The sequence below is a fragment of the Podarcis erhardii genome, assembly GCF_964252035.2.
Source record: "Podarcis erhardii genome assembly, chromosome: 1".
NCBI classification, from domain to species: Eukaryota; Metazoa; Chordata; class Lepidosauria; order Squamata; family Lacertidae; genus Podarcis; species Podarcis erhardii.
Genome location: NC_138497.1, coordinates 76,351,321 through 76,365,950, shown reverse-complemented (window position 1 = coordinate 76,365,950; position 14,630 = coordinate 76,351,321). Strand labels below are relative to the sequence as shown.

The following is a 14,630-nucleotide window of genomic DNA, read 5'->3' as shown; positions in this document are numbered from 1 at the left end:
AAAGGGCTAGGGCTCTCCACCTATTACTAGGTTAGCTAATCAACTGACTGAAATAAATATTAACATACTCAAAGAAGTGTGCTGTTTTGTGGATATTGAAATGAAGGCGAACAATTCTGCGGACTAACCAACAACATTGCATTGTTTTCCCTTTGGGAAATAAACGCCCTGCTGAAATCCTGAGACATGCAATGCTTTCAACAGCGCTGTCATCAGCACTGAGCACCAAATCGAGTGTGCTGCACGCTCCAATAAAAACCCCACATTTTAAATCTGAGTTTAATGAATCAGCTCATTTATCATATCCATTAATCGCTTCATTCCTTCAGCCTTTACTATAATAGTAAACAGAGGGTGGATTTACCATTCACCATTTCTCTTCCGATTACTGTGCATATCTTTCAGTACTGGTGTTTTTTTTGGGGGGGGGGCGGGGGCACCAGCCGATTCACATGTCCTGTCTACTGTCAATCCCCAGTAACTCACCAACAGGATAAACTATTTTTCACATTACCCTTTAACGTTTTAGGAGGCTGTCGCCTCCCAGCTGCATGAGCAAGCAGCATAGGCTGATTCCAGCCTGCAGATTTTTAAATGATTACAAAGCAACCAAGTATCTTAGTGACGGGAGAGCAGCAGATAAACACACCATGCTAAATAAAATAAATTGAATCTGCAGGGGGTGGGGGTGGAGAGAGAGAGAGAGAGAGAGAGAGAAAGAGAGAGAGAGAGAGAAAGAGAATGTGTGTGCATGTAATTCTAGGAAGGCAGGAAATAAATTACCTGCACTGGAATTTGGCCAGGATGCTATGGGCTAATTTTACTCCTCTTTTATAAATACCCCCCCGGGATCTTTAGCAGCCACATGTGAGCAACGCTTGTCATCTGAGAAACGGCAGTTGCCAGTGGTGTTGTAGGTTTAGAAGTGACTGCGGGGAAAGCGTTGCCCAGAGCAGTGTTTCTTCAAATTGCCTACCTTTTGGTACATTTTCTGTGTTGACCTCTCTGCCAAGGAAGCCTTGCTATGGCTGCCGGGATAACCCAGTGTGCTGTAGACAAATTTAGGGCATTTTCTAGAGCACACCCTCAGTTTCTTCAGGGCAGTGGCTGGATGTGTCGGGTCTCCCTGCTACCCTGAGTGAAATCAGAATGTGACCTAGGATACTAAGTTGGGTTGCACCAACGGCACTGCCACCACACAAATATATGTTAAAAAATAATAATTAAGAAGCGGGACGTGCCCCCAATGTACATTTCATTTAAAGATAGGACCTGGATCTATTAAGATTGAAGACTATCAGCCTCAAACACATCCAAGACTTTGCTGAAAACCGCATATTCAGAGGGAAGAATTGTGACATTGGGTAAAAGCAGCCTTTCAGGAAAGCCCTGAGTGATCTTCTCATTGAGGATCCTCACCCTAGTGTTCCCTCTGGAACAATCTGAAAATCAGTGGCTTAGGAAATCACTCCTAGGATCCTTCGACTGCGCCGGTCTGTTAGTGGTAGATCCCTGTTCCCCTGGTCCGTCATCCGTAATCTCCAGCTGAATCACAGCATACATAGCTGCAGGCCTTTGTACTTGAAACAGACCTACGTCAAAGTCATGCTGCGTTTCAGTAGTCTGCCTCTCTCTTTGTGGCTCCCACGCATGCACACAGAGCTCTTTTCTATTTCATGCCCAAGTGGATGGCCGATAAAGCGGCCCCGTGTACAATACTAATTAGGAAAGCGAGCCCATATACTGGGTGGGCGGCTGAGATAGATGGCAGGATCTCATTTCTGAACAGATCACAGTGATCCCCCCCCCCCCCAGACGTTGCAGAACATGGCATAGCAAGCAGCACCTGAATCAAACAGATCTTGTTCTAGCTTAGAGCTTCAGGCTTGTTCTTGTTCTGATCAGCTTCCCAAAACTGAGCAGCAAGGACATATTGGTGATAATGGCTTCTTCTGAAACACTGATGTTTAGTAGCGAGATTCTGTGAAGCTTACTTTCCAAATTGCACATCTTATATTGGATTGACACAACTAAATTGGGAAAAGCTACAAAGGTTCAGTAGGAGGAAATATTTGCTTAAGCACCAATTTATAATACAGTTTGACAAAAAATTGTTTGACAAAGGACTTGTGTTTTCCACCTCGCGCCAGGCACAAATGAAAAGCCACCTTTTACATAAAATACTGTTCCTGGATACTCTTATCAGAAGGTAAAGTCTGACCATACAGTTCACACAAGCATCTTCCTTGAGACAGCCTTCTGATCTAATGCTTCTCAGGGTATATTTTTTGCTTTCCCTGCAGAATCTGGCAACTAACTAAACAAAAAAACCCCCAATCCCTAAACACTAATAATATTTGTGAACAACAGTATTTCTGCTGCCAGATAAATACTAGAATTTTTTTTTTTTAAATCACCAAGTCTTGTCCATTCAGGATGTGAGGAGTTAAATGCACTTTGCAACACCACTTCCTCTGTGGCTCTTTGTGGCATGACATCACCCCTCAACTGGGATATTAAATCAGAATGAACGAAACAAGATTAGCACAGGTGCACATGAGCTCTGGTTACTCCTAGCTGCCTCCCTCACCCCCCCCCCCCCGCCCCGCACCACAATTGCATCAATTTCACCATGAAGCATAAATTACGGGGTTGGGAAGTGTGTATATAAGCATATGTAATTCTCTATTTTTTCGTGGAATGAGGGGTGTTGGCAGATAATCCAGGAGTCAAGACCTGGGCATCTGGAAAGACTAGACAAAAGAAGTCATCCTCTACACAGCTTGTTGTATTGCTGCAAATGGATAAAGCAGTGTTATGCCGAGTTGAGTCAACTGGTCCATCTAGAGGACAGAATTGTGTATTCTGACTGGTAGACAGTGGCGTAGCGTGGGGGGTGCAGGGGGGGCCGGCCACACCGGGCGCAACATCTGCGGGTTAGGGTTAGGGGGCGCAAATCCACGGGTTAGGGGGCGCAAATTACTTGCCTTGCCCCGGGTGCTGACAACCCACGCTACGCCACTGCTGGTAGAGGCTCTCTAAGGCTAAGGTTCAAACTAGCTCTGGCAGTGGCAGATCTGTGCATTTAGATATAGATCTCTCCACTCAACCCCCTCAAGACAGAACTGCAGAAAGAGGGAGTGAACGGTCTGTTTTTAACAGCAAAATGAGTGCAGAATCCTCCCCTTGCTTGCAGCTTATGTCCCTGTGGTCCTTACTCTTCAAGCACTTTTCTCAGTTGAGCACACTCCTGCTACTGGAGTTTAGCTGAGAAGGAAAGAAGGAGAGAACCATCACAGAAACTGTGGACAGGTAAGCTGTGAACACCGGGCTGCCATGTATTTGTCCCTAAAAAACAACCTCTTCCTTCTTCCATGTGGTTGGGGGTAGAGCCACATTTAAGCATACAGGTCTGCTGCCATCAGATCTATTGTGCTCATGATCTTTTAACTGAAGATGTCAGAAACTGAGCCTGGCACCCTTATGCATGCTATTGAGCTATAATTTCCTCCTTCCCTAATGTGTTTTTCTGAATACTCAGAAGAAAAGCTAAGAATAGCCAGCACTCAGCGTGTCAGGCAGGGAGGGGGTTTGTTGTTTTTTGCTTGCTTTTTTTGTCTCCCAATAGATGCAAGAGACAAAGAAACAAGGTTGCATGTCCTGGAGCACAAAGCTATGGGTTGATTTTACACTGGGCATGTGCTAAATAATCTGTACTGTGGTGTGAATTGGTCATACATGTGCTATGCATCACTGCATCACTTCTTGCCCTGTTGTAATCTATATTGCAGAGTGATGCGGTTGCCAGTTGTCACTATGCTGTAGGGTGTCATAGGAAGGAGGTCATGTAGTGCAGGGTTGTGCCCTACCACTTCCTAATTTAAGTAATACCCTCTCAGTAATACCTGAGAGCCAGTGTGGTGTAGTGGTTAAGAACGGTAGTCTTGTAATCTGGGGAACCGGGTTCGCGTCTCCGCTCCTCCACATGCAGCTGCTGGGTGACCTTGGGCCAGTCACACTTCTCTGAAGTCTCTCAGCCCCACTCACCTCACAGAGTGTTTGTTGTGGGGGAGGAAGGGAAAGAAGAATGTTAGCCGCTTTGAGACTCCTTAAAGGGAGTGAAAGGCGGGATATCAAATCCAAACTCTTCTTCTTCTTCTTGCCATGTTGGAGCAGTAGCTCTGTCTTAGGGCTCAGTCCACTGGGCACTGCTAAGCTCTTGCACAGCTCCCATTCATTTCAGCAAAAACGTCCCCCTTGAGGTTTTAAAATCTTTGCAGATGGAGAAACATGCCATTCATTTACTTGCTATTATGCCCATTTTCAGCTGGGAGGGATTGGGGCTCTGAGAAATCTGCTCAGACCCAGGCTGCTCTTATCTCTAACAGCCTTACTAGAAAATACAGGCGGAGGGAATTTAACTGTCAGCAGATTCACTGCTAGTTTTGTTCAGGAAAATGCAAGCAAGCATGCAGGGTCTATTAAGAATGCCAGTGGGGATTCATTGAGGGAAGGAGGGCCCAGCATCTGATATTACTCTTGGCACACGTCCTCCTATCCCAACAAGCTTTTGTTTCAGAGATACAGGCCTCATTATGAGCATGATCTTGCAAAGGCTGTATAAGCTAATTTATTGGATAGAATAAAGAAACATTAAGTCTGCCTGAGTCCCACTGGAACAGGGGTGGGGGTTAAATATCCAATTAAATAGTTAATTTCCTTAATCTAAACGGGGGTTTAAGCAATCCTTCAAAGGAATGGGGGGGGGGAACAGACCTCTCAGCCACAATAGTGGCCTTAAAACCTCTTTTAATCTTAAGAAGTCAACATAGCTTAATGCAAAAAATGCAAAGGCCACAAGCAGGATTCCAGACATGACTGATGATTGGGTTGGCTTTGCTATTAACACATGCTAGTTGCCCTTCTAGCATCAGATCAAGCAAGTGGAGGGTCAGGGAATAACAAAAGTCCTGGCCTTGTACAGTTGTGGTTCTTTTATTTGTCAAGCTATATGGCCTAGGAGTGGTATTATCTTGGCATGAGTGGAATTAAGAGAGGGAGTGCATCTGTATGCGGGACAGCGTGGGCGGAAAGAGTTCTCAGATTACTTATAAGTGCTCTCTCCAATAGGAGATCTGGTCAAAAATCCTGAGGCTGGCCAGAGCTGTAGATTTCCTGGAGGGTTTAGACAAGATTACCAAGCACAGAATGATATAACTATAGAGATGGAAGGGACCACAAGGATTATCTAGTCCAAACTCTGGTAATGCAAGCAGTGACTCTTGGAGCTTTCGGGGGTAAATCAAAGTTGTTGAGCTTTTTTTTTTTTAGGGCATCCGCAGAGCACCCAAAACTCCAGTAAAAGTGTCCTATAACCTGAGAGCAGATATGGAATCTAATATGGAGAGAACACTTGGCTCCTGCCTCTCTCACTCTTTTAAAACATATGATAGAAAGGTTACAAGTGATTAGGACATCACAGGGGCACCACCTGGGTGTCAGCAGAAAAGGGTTAGGACTACTCCACATGCAGGCTCCGTTTTAGCAGTCAAGCTACTCATGAATCAACCTTTCTATTTAAGCATCTTAAAGCATCTTGGAGACATTAAATAATCCTACCTCACACCATCCAAGAGAAATAAGAGCATGCTTTTAAATGTCACAGAAGACAGCTTTCTTAATCCTTGTCTTGTTTAGGCCATTAGAGAGGCTGGATTCACCCAGTCATTCTTTGTGCAACCAACATCATTTCTCCCAGTCTGTACTCTACCCCAGTGTTTCCCAACCTTGGGCCTCCAGCTGTTTTTGGACTACAACTCCCATCATCCCTAGCTAGCAAGACCAGTGGTCAGGGATGATGGGAATTGTAGTTCAAAAACAGCTGGAGGCCCAAGGTTGGGAAACACTGCTCTACCCCATGCTCATTGCAAATGATTTGTTGGGAATTTGCTGGACCACAGGTACAGTTGGAAATTTTGCACTTTGTCTCTCAAGCTACATAAAGAAGGTTTGTTATGGCAATTTGCATAGGGTCAAGTGCAATGTTAGAAACTCCCATTGTTCTAGGTGCATTTTGCGACAGGGAATTTCAATAGCGTGAGTGGTTTCTGAGCTCTGGGTGTAGTACTGCGCCTAAGTTTTCAGATTAAAACTGCAGTGTGGAAGGAAAGGAGGACCTTTTTCTGCCTCGCCACTTCCAGCTACTCTCTGAAGACTGGAGAAGAGACCCTCTTAAGAATATTAGGGGGTGGGCAGGGGAAGAACACCTGCAGTCCTGAGCATATCACTGTTCACAGCATTAGAGTGAGGTGGAAATGTTACTTTTATCTCACATGTTACACAGAGCAGGTTTTTCCAAGGCCACACAGGAAATCTGTGGCACAGCAGCTAATGGCTGCACTCCCAAAGAACACACGGAAAAGGTTTTCTCCAGACACAACACCCAACTAACTCATTCGTGGTTTATCACTTTCTCAGCCTAGTGAGCCCAGCTGGTAGCAGCTGCCTGGGAAAACTCTGAAGAAAGTCCCCAGAGTTCAGGCAGATGCCGTCTTTTCCATCCATGAGACTGAAGTCAATAAAGCTAGACTTGCAAGCCCCAGGTTAGTGCCTGATCACTAAGAAAGCCTTCTCTTCTGTAATAACCATAGTATGAAAACCAGAAATGTGAAAGAAATATCATCACCATCATCAAAGTATCAAAAAGTCTATTTGCTGGAAAAGAACTAGTTTCCACCATAATGTGGTGCCTGGTGGCTATTTATGTTTTAAGCACTTAGCATCTTTTTGATCATGCGGAAGCCAATCTATTATTCCTCTACACCAAAGATTGTCCGCCTTTGTAAATATTGGCACATACTGGCTTCCCTACAGTTCCATGGAAATCCCCTAGTTCCCCAAGATTGCTCTAGATTTAGTTATTACTTTGCAGTGCTGTCTTTGCAATTCTGTCTTCCTCTTCCTAACTACAATTTAATTACCTCTGTGATTTCTACTTCTAAATTCAACTACTCCCTTGCTTAGTTTTGTATTGAGTTGGATTCTTTTTCTTCTTCTTCCTAATCTATTCTTCTGCCCTTGATTTCTTTCCCCACCTATTCTTCTGTGTTCCCTTGCAGAGCAGTCAGTTCATTTACAGCTCATTCTTTTCCTTCACTTTTCTTCTAACCTGTCCACTGATCTCCTTTGGCAACAGCTCTTCATTTCTCTTGGTTTCCAGTGGTCATGTTTGAATATTTGGTCACAAAATACTTATTTTTCTTTCTGCTTCTCCCCCCACACCCCAAATTTTTTGCTCATCATCTAATCCTTGCCACCTTTTGTCAAATATTATTTCTCTTTATTCATCTCCTAACCCTGCCATGCCAACTTGCCTTTCTCCTAATGATGTTGTCTCCTATTTTGGTGGAATCTATCTGCCATGCAACAGCTGCTAACTGCTCCTACTTTGACAAATGTGTTACTTTAATTTTCTCTTGTTCCTTCAACATATCTCACTCATGCTCCTCTTGTTATATTTTCTTTTCTTGCTCCCCCTTCCCTTTTTTGAGATTGAATCTTAGTTTTCTAAATATTTGCTTCCTTAATCTTAAACATTTCTTTCTCCTGCCCTCTGTTCTTTACTCTTTTACAATTGGATTCCATGTTTAAATGTCCTTTCCCCCTCCCCCCAAGGTGGATTGATTTAAATTAAGGCTGTTAGAAATATGAATTACATCACCAATAAAAAGACAGTCTTAAATCAGTGATTTAAATAAAGATACTCACTTTGAATTAATGTATTGAACAAGCATACATTATTATTTGGCTGCGATAACAATTAAAATATATTGAGCTTGTTTGCATAAAGCATATCTGGATCCCTGGTCTATGAAACCAGGAACAAGCATTGAGCCTACACATTAGAAATATCCCTTGAAAATACAGGAATAATGGCCAGCAATCACAGCATCCAAGATAACTCCACTGATTATTCACAATTCATCTTTTTTTCCCCCTATCTGTTTTCACACAGGAACAAAGCAGCAGGTTAGTTTAACATCATTATGCGCCGATGTGCAACCAGCCCTTGCAATCTGCATTGTGGCATTGATCGATTGTACGTCACTCCTGCACCAATTTAAAACCAAGCCACAGGATCTGGACAAAAGGCTTGCTCAGCCATTGATGCAATCATTGTGCCAGCATCTGTATGGAACTCTTGAATGAGGCCTGCACTTCACAGTCCATTATCTAGAGAACAATATACCTCCAAACCCCTCATGTTTTTTTTCATGTCAGTGTGGTGGCAGTGGAGGGAGCAGATGCAGCCTTAGCTTTCTTTGTGGTGCACATGCATTTTCACACTGTTCTTTAGGTGAAAAAGCCACTGCAACCAGCCAGCTGCCTATCAATGAGTGGAGGAAGATCTCCCCCGCAAACAGGTTCTGAGACAAGTTTGGCTTTGGGTTTAGCAACTAGCTCAGAAATAATATATCTTGTGGCTTCTCTTGGACAGCAAAGACTAGGCAACTGTAAAAGGATGTCAAATGATTCAGGGCCTTGTATTTGTTTAACTGCAACTAATGGTATATCATCTTCCATCTTATGTACTTTAAGGATATGTGATCCCCTCAGACAATAGAGCTTGAAGCCATCTGCTAGGCAAGTCTGGTTGATAAAGCATTTAAAACTACCTGTGACTAGAGATTTGGGCACCTACTCTAGGGTAAGATTTAGACCAGGGGTAGGCATTCAACCACTGCTTGAAACTATTAAATGGAGAGTCCACCACCACCTGAGGAAGTCTATTCCACTGTCAAACAGCTCTTACTGTTGGAAAGTTCTTCCTGAGGTTTAGTTGGAATCTCCTTTCTTTTAACTTGAAGCCATTGGTTCGGGTTCTACACTCCAGAGCAGGAGAAGACAAGCTTGTTCCATATTTTATGTGACAGCCCTTTAGATATTTGAAGATGGCCATTATATCTTCTCTTAGTCTCCTCTTTTCCAGGCTAAACATATCCAATTCCCACAACTATTCCTCATAAGGTTTGGTTTCCACACTCTTTATCATCTTGGTTACCCTTCTCTGCACGTGTTCCTCAATATCCTTCTTAAATTGTAGTGCCCAGAACTGTACTGCAAGTGTGGTCTGCCAAAGGCAGAATAGAGTGGGACTATAACTTCCCTTGATTGGAACACTATACAGTGGTACCTCTACTTGCGTTCACCTCTGGTTATGTATCCTTTAGGATATGTATGTGGCAAACCCAGAAATATTTTGCAGGGTTTCTCCCCACACGCAAGTGCTCTATGTACTGCACACATGCACAGAAGAGTTAAACCGTGTCACGTGCATGCGCAGAAGCATCACCTCCTTTTGGAAATTCCTCAGGATGCGACCAGAGCTCCGGAACGGATCCCGTTCGCAACCGGAGGTACCACTGTACTTCTGTTGACACAGCATAGAAGAGCATTAGCCTTTTTTGTTGCTGCATCACACTGTTGATTCATGTTCAAACTGTGATCTACTAAGACCCCTAGATCCTTTTTACATGTACTACTGGCAATCTAGGTGCCCAGCATCTTATATTTGTGCAGCTGGTTCTTCCTGCCTAAGTATAGAACCTGATATTTCTCCCTATTGGAATTCATTTAGTTAGTTTTGGCCCAGTTTCCCAATTTATTAAGGTCATTTTGAATCCTGATTCTGTCTTCCAAGGCATTGGCTACCCCTCCCAGCTTGGCGTTGTCTGCAAATTTCATGAGCATCCCCTTAGTTCATTCATCCAAGTTATTTATAAAGATGCTGAACAACAATGGGCCTAGGACAGAACCCTGCAGCATCCCACTTGTCCCTTTTTTCCAAGATGATGAGGAACCATTAGTGAGCACTCTTGGGGTTCAGTTAGCTACAAATCCACCTAACGGTGACCTTGTCCAGCCCTTATATTACCAGCTTCTCCCCAATAATATCATGGGGGACTTTGTCAAAAGGCTTACTGAATTCAAGATATACGGTTCAATGTCATTTTCACTTCTCCCCATATGTGAAAATCATCCATTACCAAGCCAGTGGTAGTGCTGATATTATTATTATTATTAACTCACCACACACTTTATTCAACAGCAGTTAACTCAGTGCCTTAAGTATGGAAGAGATGACCAGGTAAATAAGTGTCAGGAACAGATAAGCCACAAAAGGGGAACTGTGTGCCTGTATCAAAACACCTTCATTCTGTGTTTCCTCCTGTAAATGTCTGAGAAAAGCCCAGTCTCCTACATTCTAGCTTCGATCTCTTACATTAGGGGTGTGCGGTGGCTGTGGCGGGGGCGGGGGGTACTTTTGCTTAAGGACGGCTTCCATTACAAGCCTTGCCAATGATGAAATCACAGCACTTGAAAATCTTACTCAGTCCTGCCATAGAAAATTCCTTGGCTTTCACAACCATTACTTCCTTTTTGCAGCTAGATGGTCTGCTCTGCTGTCTTGCCTTTACGTGCAAGACAACAGCCCTGATTTTGGTTCTTTTGTTCCCACACAAAGCAGAGTCCTCCAGCATGAGCTATATGTTTTGGTCACATACAAAACCCTGCTTAGCTGTCATACTGGAGCATTGTTACTCTCTCAACAGAGCTAAATAAGTAGGAGGAGAGCAGTGACACCACTTCCAGGGCTACTTCACACCTTCACTCCCATGCACAGGTATGCATTTTTGAGTATGGAGAAACAGCAGAACAAGCAAGTGACAGAGGTAGATCACACTATATTGCTATGGGAATTTGGCCTCTGTTCTTATGAGGCTAAGTAAGGGAGAGCTGTCATAACTGAAGAGTGTGGGTGGGATATATCAAGACCTGAAACAGCAAAATATTCTCTGAAATTCATGAGGAAAGGACACTTGGCTGCATTCCCCACCCCCACCCCTTCTAGGATTAGCAAAAGTCAGTTCTGACTTCCTTCCTCAAGTAACAAATGGTGTTCTACTCCTTATATCGGCTCGATTATCTCACCCATTGCTGGACCTTGGCCAATTCCACATAAAGCCCCTTTTCGTATGTATCAAAGCGGATGGAACGTTCAGCACATTTTTTCAATGCAGCCTCACTGGCCCCTTTTGCAAGGGCAACATTTGCTGTTTCGCCAGAGCCAAACACCGGCTTCTAAAATGGCAGTTAAAGCAGCTTTCTGAAAAGGGGGGAAAAAGAACTGACACTCTCTCTTAGGTCTCTGGAGACTGCCTCCCCTGATCCCTCATTTTAAATGGCTTTAGGATCTTACCTCATCAAGTTCCTATTTGAATTCTATTACTGCAGTGAAAGGGTTCGGTTGGTCTTTGCAGCTGTTCCCCTCACAGCCCCCTGCTATATTGACTCTCACCATCTTCCTGTGCTGCATCAAGTAATCTCTGTTTTCATGCCTTTGTCATCATGGCTGGTGGCACTTTTGCTGGTGCCATCATCATCATCATCATCAGGTATCTTTAACTCTGGGGTGGTTGCTTTCTGTTCCCCCCAATTCAGACAATTTTGACACTGCCATTGTGTGAGGAAGCTCAATCATTTGTCAGATGAAAGACTATCACATCTAAATTCTTCCTAGCTGAAGGAACAGGAACCTTAGTTCACCACCATACAAAGACCCAAACCTCTAGGCACACTTCTACCCATTCTATGCTCCCCCTTGTCACACACACAAATGTTTTAGGCATGTTATATGCAGCATATAGCCAGTTCTGATTGTCTATACTAGTATCAGAGGATAGAAGTAAGTATGCTTCTTGCTTTTACTGAGCTAACTAACATCTGTTGGGCAGGCAGTTTTGGGTTGCGTGTACAACAGAAAGAAGAATCCATAAGGGAGAGTGGGGGGAAACTCCACATTCCCTGTCCTCAAGTAAGTCATGCTTCATTTTTTGAATCTTTGCCAACTGTTATATTTCTCCAAGGTGCAAGACCTTACATAAATAGGAAAGCAACCATTAACACCAATATATATTTTTTTAAAAGCATTGGGCAATAACACCCTTGAAAGAATCAGCCCTCCTGAGTTGCTGGTCTAGATTTTCCTCTGGTAAATGTGCCTCACCAGGACCAGCTCTACTGGTTCTAAGTAAAGAAAAATGTGTCATTTCCATAAATGACTTATTACTAATGACACAATCGCTGGGCTATGCATCTCATGACACAAAAGGGCTTCCAAGCACTGCAGGAGAATTCTGATTTTGTAAAGAGTGCAAGGGCTGTGGGAAAGTTTCATGGTTCCATCGTTTGGTAAAAGTAGGTCATTCTACTTTTTTAAAGCTGCTTTTCATTTCTCTTCTCACCTTTCGGGCTAGCCCTGCGAGTAATAAACCACTATGGATGCCTTTTCAATAAAGGAGTCATTCTCAGTAGAGAAATGCAGTCAGGCATATTGAGCAGCAAAGCAAATGCACAAGATCTAAAGCTATGGACAGCATAGTGCCCCCACCTTCCTCGATGCCTCTTCTCTTATTCTGCCTTTCTAGAAGGTAATTCCTCCTTTCCTTCCTTTCCTTCCATCTGCACATCCACTGGATAGAAAGTGACCTCTAAAGAAGGTAGCAGTGAATGCAAGATGCTTTCTCATGCATGGAGATGTCCCCAGGAAATTTCCACAGCTCCCTACCCTTCTGCCCTGGAGAATGTGGTGAGTTACATAAGAAAGGAAGAATCTGCCTCACTCCTCTGAGTTTCCCATTATATTCCAGTTTTAACGATCCCAGTTCATTGTGAAATTAAGGACCCCCCCCCATCCTTTTTAAAAAAATCCAGACCCTGTTAAAGGGGAAGCAACTCTTTTTTCAGATGAGTGCTGCAGCACTGCACATGCAGGAACACAGAGGGACTCAAGGCAAGCATAACCCAATGCCCATCTTCTTGCAGCAGACAGAGAGAGAGAGAGAGAAGACCCACACTGAAAGAGCAGCACATTTTCTGATTATTCTGGGGAAGGGGGAGTGTTACTCTGTCACATTCCAACAGCCCAATTCTGAACATGTTGACTCAGAAGTAAGTCTCACGAATGAGATTTTCATGCGCATGCTTAGGATTGCTGCCTGTTGTGTCCTGCATCTGCGAAGGCTGGAGAAATGATGGGCATTCTCCCCCTCCTGCCGCCAGAATTTTAAACTTGTCCCAGTCCTGTGATGGCAAGATGCCAGCTGCCAATCTCCTCCCCACTTGGCACACTCAGGAGGCAGGAGACATGGTTCAGGCAACAGAATTGATTCCTCCATCCCCCCCGCACCCCCCCCCAGCACACTCCAGTCCCATCCCCATTCACTTCTCATGCACACCCCCCATCTAAAAGGGATGGGAAATCCAGGGAACCAACCTCGCATCTCCCTGCTCTCCTTCATCCGTCTCACCCTGATTTTCAGCTTCATCTGCTCTTTGTGCATGTCTGGCCAGAACTGGTCCTCAGAGGGAGCAATCATAACATCCAAAGGCATCCAGGCAGCTGCGCTGCGTCTCTCTCCAAGAGCTACCTCCTGCCCTCGCAAAACAACAGTTGCCAGAGGTGGGTGGGTGGAAGCCTCCTTATTTCCCCAAAAAAGTAGGGGAGCCCGAAACACCCCTAGATCCAGCTTCTTGGAGAAATAAAAAAGGGGAGGGAGGGAGGGAGCAGGACAGGAATACTCCTGCTCCTTCTCAGCAGAACGATTCTCCCCCTCTCTCCACTCCTTGTGTATGTGCAGCGCCAGCTCCAGTGAGGCTGAATGAGATCAGCACATGAGCAACAGCCGTGCTGATCCACTAAGGAGCAGTCATAGCTAACGGGTCAGGCATGCAACCGCATTCCTTACTCAGCACACAGACATGCAGTTTAACTCAAGGGCTACGCTACTGGCATATGGTTCGCTCAGCTGCTTAAAGGGACAACATCCCTTTCCCCGCTTCCTCCAACCACCCTAGTGAATGGCAGGTGGCAGGGGTAAAAGAAGCAGCTCTGGTGCCTTTTGTTTTTGCACGTCAATATATCTGCACAGCAAACTGAAGCTTTAGAAGGCTGTGCAGCCCTGCTCATCCATTTGATACAAGCTTGGTCCCAAAGCACCAACAGAAAGCAGAAGGAAGTGTGGTATAGTGGGCAGAGTACTAGCCTGAGCAGCTAACGTCTGAGCTGGCAGTTTCCTGCACAATCCATTGCATCTCCCTTGTGATCAGGGGTCGCAGTGCAGTACATTACATCCTCTTCCTGAAACTCTTTGAACTTCACCTCTCCACTACCTCCACACCCAGGAGAAAACTATGTATCTCATTAAAGACTGTTCTGAACAGGAGTCCCAAGCAGTCCTTATTTCTGGCCATTGCCCAGCTCCTGCTCCATCATGAAAGCATTGTTTTTAAGAGCAAATCTGCACCACAACATTTGCCCATTCGTTAAGCTGGAACCAGGGCTCAACTAGACTTTGCCTCCCAACACCTTTTCATGCCAACACCAACCACACAATGCATATAACAGAATGCACACAAGTACAGTGGTACCTCAGGTTACAGACGCTTCAGGTTACACACTCCGCTAACCCAGAAATAGTGCTTCAGGTTAAGAACTTTGCTTCAGGATGAGAACAGAAATCGTGCTCCGGCAGCGCAGCGGCAGCAGGAGGCCCCATTAGCTAAAGTGG

At 44.5% G+C, this 14,630-nt stretch overlaps 1 protein-coding gene across 4 annotated transcripts in view; it reads right to left on the bottom strand.

The window, feature by feature from the left end:
- Positions 1–14,630, bottom strand: part of DUSP8 (dual specificity phosphatase 8) — an 80,211-nt gene that overhangs the window by 14,644 nt on the left and 50,937 nt on the right. Inside the window, exon 1 of one of the 4 annotated variants that reach the window (XM_081840824.1) lies at positions 13,337–13,768. The exons of the other annotated variants lie outside the window; for them this stretch is intronic. Coding sequence (XP_081696950.1) covers positions 13,337–13,454 — 118 coding nt within the window. The 5' untranslated portion in view covers positions 13,455–13,768. Of the gene's footprint in view, positions 1–13,336; positions 13,769–14,630 lie in introns of those variants that run through there. 4 annotated transcript variants of the gene reach the window in all.